Source organism: Colobus angolensis, unplaced genomic scaffold (assembly GCF_000951035.1).
Source record: "Colobus angolensis palliatus isolate OR3802 unplaced genomic scaffold, Cang.pa_1.0 Scaffold55, whole genome shotgun sequence".
In the NCBI taxonomy this organism is placed as follows: domain Eukaryota; kingdom Metazoa; phylum Chordata; class Mammalia; order Primates; family Cercopithecidae; genus Colobus; species Colobus angolensis.
In genome coordinates this window covers 936324-943275 of record NW_012119043.1, presented here as the reverse complement: position 1 = coordinate 943275, position 6952 = coordinate 936324, and the positions used below count along the sequence as shown (strand labels likewise).

Here is a 6952-nt window from a genome sequence, read left to right as displayed (position 1 = left end):
AGAATTGCTTGAACCCGGGAGGCAGAGGTTGCAGTGAGCCGAGGTCACTGAACTCCAGCCTGGGTAACAGAGTGAGACTCTGTCTCAGAAAAAAAAAAAAAAAAGAAAAAAGCAAATGCAAAGCCTCCTGACAGTGGCGCTCAGCCTCAGGACCAGAATTCTGGAAAGCAGGAAGCCACAGGCACACCCCCACCTGCCCTGGGCCCTTGCAACTCAGCCACCCGACGAAGCCCCAACCCCTGCTCAGCCTTATCTCAAAAGACCACCCGCTGCCCAGCTCCCAGGTCCTCGGGAAGGTGATGGCCAGATGGCACTTACCTTTTCAAAGGCGGCCAAGAGCACGTGGGCATGGCCAGTCACTTCCACCACTGCTGGGGAGAGAGGGGCAGAGCAGTCAAGAGTCTGGGCCTGCCCCACCCAGGCATCTCACCTCCCCGAGCCTGGCAGGCCTGTGGCACCAAGGGCTCAGCCTGCACAGAGTCCAGAGTCTGTTCTGGGACCCGCCCTCTTGCACTTTCCACTTCCTCACCTGCCCCGGACTCCAAGCTGCCCACACACCCCGCCTTGTGGCGAGCCCAAGGCCCTATGCCTGGCCTGCTTCATCACTGCTGCAAGCACTCCTCCCTCAGGACACGCTTCCTTCCTGCATGGCCTGCCCGCCCAGGAGGATGGAAGAGGATGCACTCACCATCTCCTTCGTCCACCACAGCCTGGATGACCACTGGAAACACGCCTCGGTCCAGGTCAAAGTTCAGCTGAGGAGAGAGTTGGCAAGAACGGTCAGGACCCACACAGCCAGGCCTGGAAGCCTGGAGTCGGTCAACAGATGAGCTGGAGAGAGCAGGCAGAGAGAGCTCAGAGGACACGCCTGGAGACGGCAGGAAAGGCGGATGCCAGGCTTGGCACCATTTTTACGTGTGTGTTAAAACAGATAAAACATAAAATCTGCCATTTTAACCACGTTTCAACAGCGTTGAGTAAAGTGCATTTAAAATGTCATGCAACTGCCACCATCCATTTCCAGAACTTTTCATCACCCCAAACAGAAACCCCACGCATAGCCATCAGCACCCACAAACTCTCCGTCCCCTCCCCCAGCCCTCGGAAGCCACCACGTGCTTCCTGTCTCCAGGGATTTGCCATTTTCGGACCTGTCATTTACATGGAATTGCACAACAGGTGACCTTCTGTCTAGGTACGTTTCCAAAGCTCACCCACAGTGCAGCACGCATTGGTGCTGCTTTCCTTTTTCTAGCCAAATAACAGGCACTGTGTGGACGTCCACAAGCTGCGCACGCATTCCTCAGTGACGGACGCCGGACTGGGCCCGCGTCCTGGCTACGGTGAGCAGCGCGGCGTAAGTGTCCGCCTGAACCGCGTTTTCGCTTCTCCTGGGTGTGTGCCTTGGAGGGGAAGTGCTGGTCACTGGGCAACTCCCTGTGACTTTCTGAAGGCACCTGGCTTGGCCCCAGCAACCACAAAAGGCAAGCAAGGGAGACCACGAGGCTGGCTTGAGTCCAAAGGAAAGCTTCCTCCTGCTTTCATCCCAACCCTGCTGTGCACAGGCTGAAGGCCACCCTCTTCCCCACGGCCCCCAGGGCCCCAGCAGTCAGCCCAGCACAGTACCATCCTCTTGGAGCCCTACTCCCCGGCACTGCTCTGCGGGTCTCGCCCTGCCCTCTGCAGGCCAAGTCCTTCTCTGGGCCTCAGGAAGCACTTGGCCCCTGGGCTTCTATCATTCATACCCTGGCAACCAGGAAAGCCACCTGCCACCATCAGGCTCCCTGACTCCCTCCGTGGAGGGCAGGGACCCTGCCTCTCCAAGTCAACATGACATCCTCGGTGTCTGGCACAGAACAGCAATGGACACATGCATCTGTTTATTCTGGGAGGAAAAAGAATCATTTATTTCTCAATCAAGATTTACTGAAAGAACGGATACTGGCTGCGCCACTGTGAGCATTCTAAAAGCCAGCGAATCATTTGCTTAACACGAGTGAACTGCAGGAGATGGTAATTATAACACAATAAAGGTGTTAAAAAAAAAAACCATAACAAGGCCGGGTGCCATGGCTCACGCCTGTAATCCCAGCACTTTGGGAGGCCCAGGTGGCGGATCACCTCAGGTCAGGGGTTTGAGACCAGCCTGGCCAATATGGTGAAACCCCATCTCTACTAAATTAGCCAGGTGTGCTGATGCACACCTGTAATTCTAGCTACTCGGGAGGCTGAGGCAGGAGAATCACTCGAACCCGGGAGGCAGAGGTTGCGGTGAGCCGAGATCGCGCCATTGCACTCCAGCCTGGGGGACAGAGTAAGACTCTACCTCAAAAACAAAAACAGAAAATGGATGAGACATCAAAGAGGAAGGGCCTGGCAGGCCCAGCCCAGGCAAGGGCACCTGGGTCGGAGCAGAGCCTCCTGCCTCCCGAGGCCGACCACAGGCCTCAGTGACCAAGACTCACGAGGAAGGGACGAGCCCCTCCATGTCTGCAGCAACCACCCCCCACAGACGTCCAGGTGGGACCACTCCTGGCCCAGCACACGGGACCCCTGAGCCGGCAGCCAAGCACTCACCCCGAACAGCAATGCTCAGAACCAACAGACACACAGGATGTCTCCTCTCCCACTGTCCCTCCGTGAAGTGGGCAGCAGAAGCAGGGCAGGGGCACACATCCCCACCCCAGCGGCCCACGGTGGCTTTCATCTCAGGTCCTCCTATCTCACTGAGCCTCGGCTTCCTTCCTCGTAAAATGGGGTCATTACTGTGCTACCGCATGGGTTTCAGGGATAAAGCACAAATGTAGTCCTCTCAACAGACCCAGCACAGAGACACTGCCTGTGGTGCTTGCTACGGTTGTTGTGAATATTACTATTATGAAATTTTTTTTTTTTTTTTTGAGACAGAGTCTTGCTCTGTTACCCAGGCTAGAGTACAGTGGCGGGATGTTGACTCACTGCAACCTCCAGCTCCTGTGTTCAAGCAATTTTCCTGCCTCAGCCTCCCGAATCGCTGGGATTATAGACGCCTGCCACCATGCCCAGCTAAATTTTTGTATTTTTGGTAGAGACGGAGTTTCACCACGTTGGCCAAGCTGGTCTCAAACTCCTGACCGCAAGAGATCCGCCTAACTCAGCCTCCCAAAATGCTGGGATTACAGGCATGAGCCACTGCCCCTGGCCAAATATTACTATTATTTAAGGAACAGAGGGAAATGTTTCTTCCTAAGATTTGTCAACACAGTGAATTTCCTACCGAAAATACAGACAAGGAGAAGAGTCACGCGGACCACAGAGAGCAGTCAGGAGAAGGCGACAGGCAGAAACAGCAGTGTCGAGAAAGTGCCCGACTGCCAACCAGGAAGGCTACGTGGACGGGGACACGGGGCAAAGGCTGGCAGCACCCAGGCGCTCCCAGGAATGTCCCCACCCAGCAGGGACTCCATACCCACAGGCACCTGGCACACAGCTACCGCAGCTTCCTGCCATCTGGAGCTAAGAGTTCCATTCCAATCAGAATGAATGGCACATGTAACCCATCGACACAAGAAGCCCTGGGCAGGCAGCCATCAGCTGAACAAACCACAAGCCTGGAGACCAAGTCCACACGGGCCTAGGCCCTGCATCTCACGAGGGAGGGTCACAGGCTCCAGCCACAAGTCCCGTGGGATGGACACCAACGCACACGTGGACAGAGGTGGACACAGACACTGACGCTGGGGGCTGTGCTGTGAAGGCTAAGAAGTGCCGTGGTCTCAGTTAGTGAGGAAGGGTGAAGGCAGGAGCTGGCAGGGCACCGGCCCGGGGCCAGAGTCAGCACTGCTGGCAATAAGTCTAGCTCCTTACCCATTCACTACCAACAGGCCCCCACCTGAGCCTCAGTTTCCCCATTTGGCAAAATGGAACGGAAGTCATGCCTAACGCAAGGCTCCAAGTGCTGTGGCTGGCAGAGCACACAGTCAACACCAGCACCCAGAAGTCCTGTGTGTCCAGGCAACGGGAGCCGACCCAGTCTCCTCTGGGAGGGGGCTGGAGGGTGCAAAAGCAGAAAAGGGTGCGAAAGGTGGCCAAGGAGACCAATCCTGGGCCGGAGCTTTCTGAAAATGTCCACACACATCAGAAAGCTGCAGGCTGTTGGGCCTGACATGGTGGCTCATGCCTGTAATCCCAACACTCTGGGAGGCCGAGGTAGGAGGATTGCTGGAGCCCCAGAGTTTAAGATCAGCCTAGGCAACATAGTCAGACTCTGTCTCTACCAAGCAAACAAACAAACAAAAGAGCCAGCAGTGGTGGCACCTGTAGTCCCAGCTACTGGGAAAGTTGAGGTGAGAGGATCTCTTAACCCAGGAGTTCGAGGCTGCAGCGAGCTGTGCTTGTGCCACTGCACTCCAGCCTGGGAGACAGAGTGAGCCCGTCTCAAAAAAGCGGCGGGGGAGGCTGCAGGGAGGTGGGGCACATGTTCACACCCACCAGGACCCAGCCAGGCCTCCAGCTCCCAGCCAACTGAGGGATACCCCAGACACCTGGGCTTGCCAGAGGGAGGGACACTCCCTTCCCTGGCCTGGGGAGCCTGTCAGGGGCTGATGATGCTGGGACTGCAGGCCCCTTGTGAGCCTGTTTCCTGCCCACTCCACTGAGTCTGCACAGGAGCCATCGTCCCAGCGTTGCCTGGCAACGCTCCCACGCTGCTGCCACAAGGGCTGTCATTAAGCTCGGAAAGGAGGAGTTCATGCACCAGCAGCCGCTCCTTTAGGTGATGGAGCCGGACAGGGTATGCAGAGCTTTGTGGAGCGCGCCAGCCCCCACGCCCCTGCCCACCCCGCGCTTCCACCCAGGCCTGGAATGCATCCGCACAGCCAGCACCTCAGCACTGGCGGAGGAGCCTCTGAGTGCGCTGTGATTTTTTCTCATCACACTGCAGAAACTCAGTGCTGACAGTGCTTTACTGGTGTGGAATAAAAACTAACGGTCTGGGGAGGCGTGCACGATGGTAGCTGTAGCCTTCCCTCCCACTAGCCGGCTGGCAGACTGGGGTTTACAGTGGGCACCCCGGGGAAAGCCCTTTGCATGCTGATCAGGGACCCCTCATGGCCACCCTGTGAGGGACTGCTTCCAGCCCCAGTCTGCAGAAGGGCCAACGCAGGCTCACAAAGCTGCAGAACTGGCCTAACGCTCTAGAGAGAGAAAGCAGCAGAACCAAAGCGGGCCCCCAGCGTCTCCACACATGTCCTTTCTGCTCCTGGGCAAGGCCAGTGCAGCCACGCTGGGCACCCCTGTGGCCTGTCCTTGCAGCTGTGCTCTTAACGACGCTAAGGCACGTCTGGCCCAGCATCTGAGCCCCTCAGGTTCTCTCTGGGAAAGTGTCTCCCTCCTACTCCAGGTCTCTGTGGCCTGGCTGCAGGACAGGAGGCCCCCGCCCCAAGTGGGGCCACAAAGAGAAGGCGCACGGCCTTCAAGCACCTCTAGACCCAGCCGGATGGCCACGCGCTGGCCCGCACGGCACTCGCTGAAAACAGGGCTAGCTGAGGGAGGCGGGAGGCTAAGCCACAGAGATCCCCGCCCTGATGACACAGTCCCTGTAAGAAACCTCAGGTCACCCAGTCTTCTCTGAATCTACACCAATAAGTCTCTACTTTTCTTTTCTTAAACAAACCCGAGAGCTTTTCTGTCACTTCCATCCACAGAAGCCCTGACAAAGACAGCACCTCGAAGGCCCCACAGCAGCAGCTGTCCCTGATGTGCGCCGACTCTCAGCATGGCCATCCACGGACGAGCCAGGGCTACAGCGCACACGGGCGTTCATTCAGCTTCCTCAGCAAACCCTCACCAAAGGACCCCCGGCGGGTCCAGTGCCAAGTCCGGGACAGAGGTAAGGACAACTAGGGGCATCGTGGTTCCAACCCTCTCTGGGCCCTGAACCCTCAGGAAGCTGGCCACAGTGACCACTCCCCTCCCCCGACCACCTCACCTGCAAACCCGTGGCTCACAGGGCATGGAGACTGCGGCTCCCCAGAGGGGCTGGGGGAGGGACCCCAGGGAACATGAAACAAACAGGGAGCACAGACACCCCCAAACTCCCACTCCCCAGAGTTCAGCACACACACCACACAGCACCCACAGCCACACGTGAGAGCAGCGTGCAGGGTCCACACTGGTGATGTTGGGAGAGGACAGAGACTCCGCCCACCCAAGGGAGTCTGGGGAGACATTTATTTTACTTTTTTTTTTTTTTTTTTTTTTTCCCAAGAAATGGAGTCTCACTATGTTGCTCAGGCTGTTGCAATGGCTATTCAAAGGTACAATTCCACTACTCCTCAGCACGGGAGTTTTGATCTGTTCGGTTTCCAACCTGGGCCGATTCACCCCTCCTTAGACAACCTGGTGGTCCCCCACTCGCAGGTACTTTCACTTTTGAGACAGGGTCTCGCTCTGTCACCCAGGCTGAAGTGCAGTGGCATGATCATGGCTCACTGCAACCTCGATCTCTCAGGCTCAAGCGATCTTCCCACCTCAGCCTCCTCAGTAGCTGAGACTACAGGCGAATACCATCACACTAAGCTGATTTTTGTATTTTTCATAGAGACAAGGTTTTACTCAGGCTGGTCTCAGACTCCTGGCCTTAAATGATCCTTCCACCGCAGCCTCCCCAACTCCTGGAACTGCAGGCAAGAGCCACCACACCTGGCTTGTTTTATTTTTAATGCAAGGACAAGGGAGGCTTTTTACAGAGAGTGGCTGCAGGTCAGGAAGAGAGAAGCCACAGGACTGGCCCCAGCATAAGTCAGCTCATGGGGCCTCCTAGGAGTGCATGTGGTCAATGTCTCCTCCTGGCCTCAGACCTAGGACCCACAAGGTCTATACTGTTTTTTGTTTTGTTTTGTTTTGTTTTGAGATGGAGTCTCGCTCTGTCGCCCAGGCTGGAGTGCAGTGGTTCCATCTCGGCTCACTGCAA

At 56.7% G+C, this 6952-nt stretch overlaps 1 protein-coding gene across 1 annotated transcript in view; it reads right to left on the bottom strand.

The window, feature by feature from the left end:
• The window catches only part of MGRN1 (mahogunin ring finger 1, E3 ubiquitin protein ligase), a 41033-nt gene that overhangs the window by 25072 nt on the left and 9009 nt on the right, over positions 1-6952 (bottom strand). The window contains exons 5-6 of the mRNA XM_011961420.1: positions 689-755; positions 319-368 (exon numbers count right to left, since the gene is read on the bottom strand). Coding sequence (XP_011816810.1) covers positions 319-368; positions 689-755 — 117 coding nt within the window. The remainder of the gene's footprint in view (positions 1-318; positions 369-688; positions 756-6952) is intronic.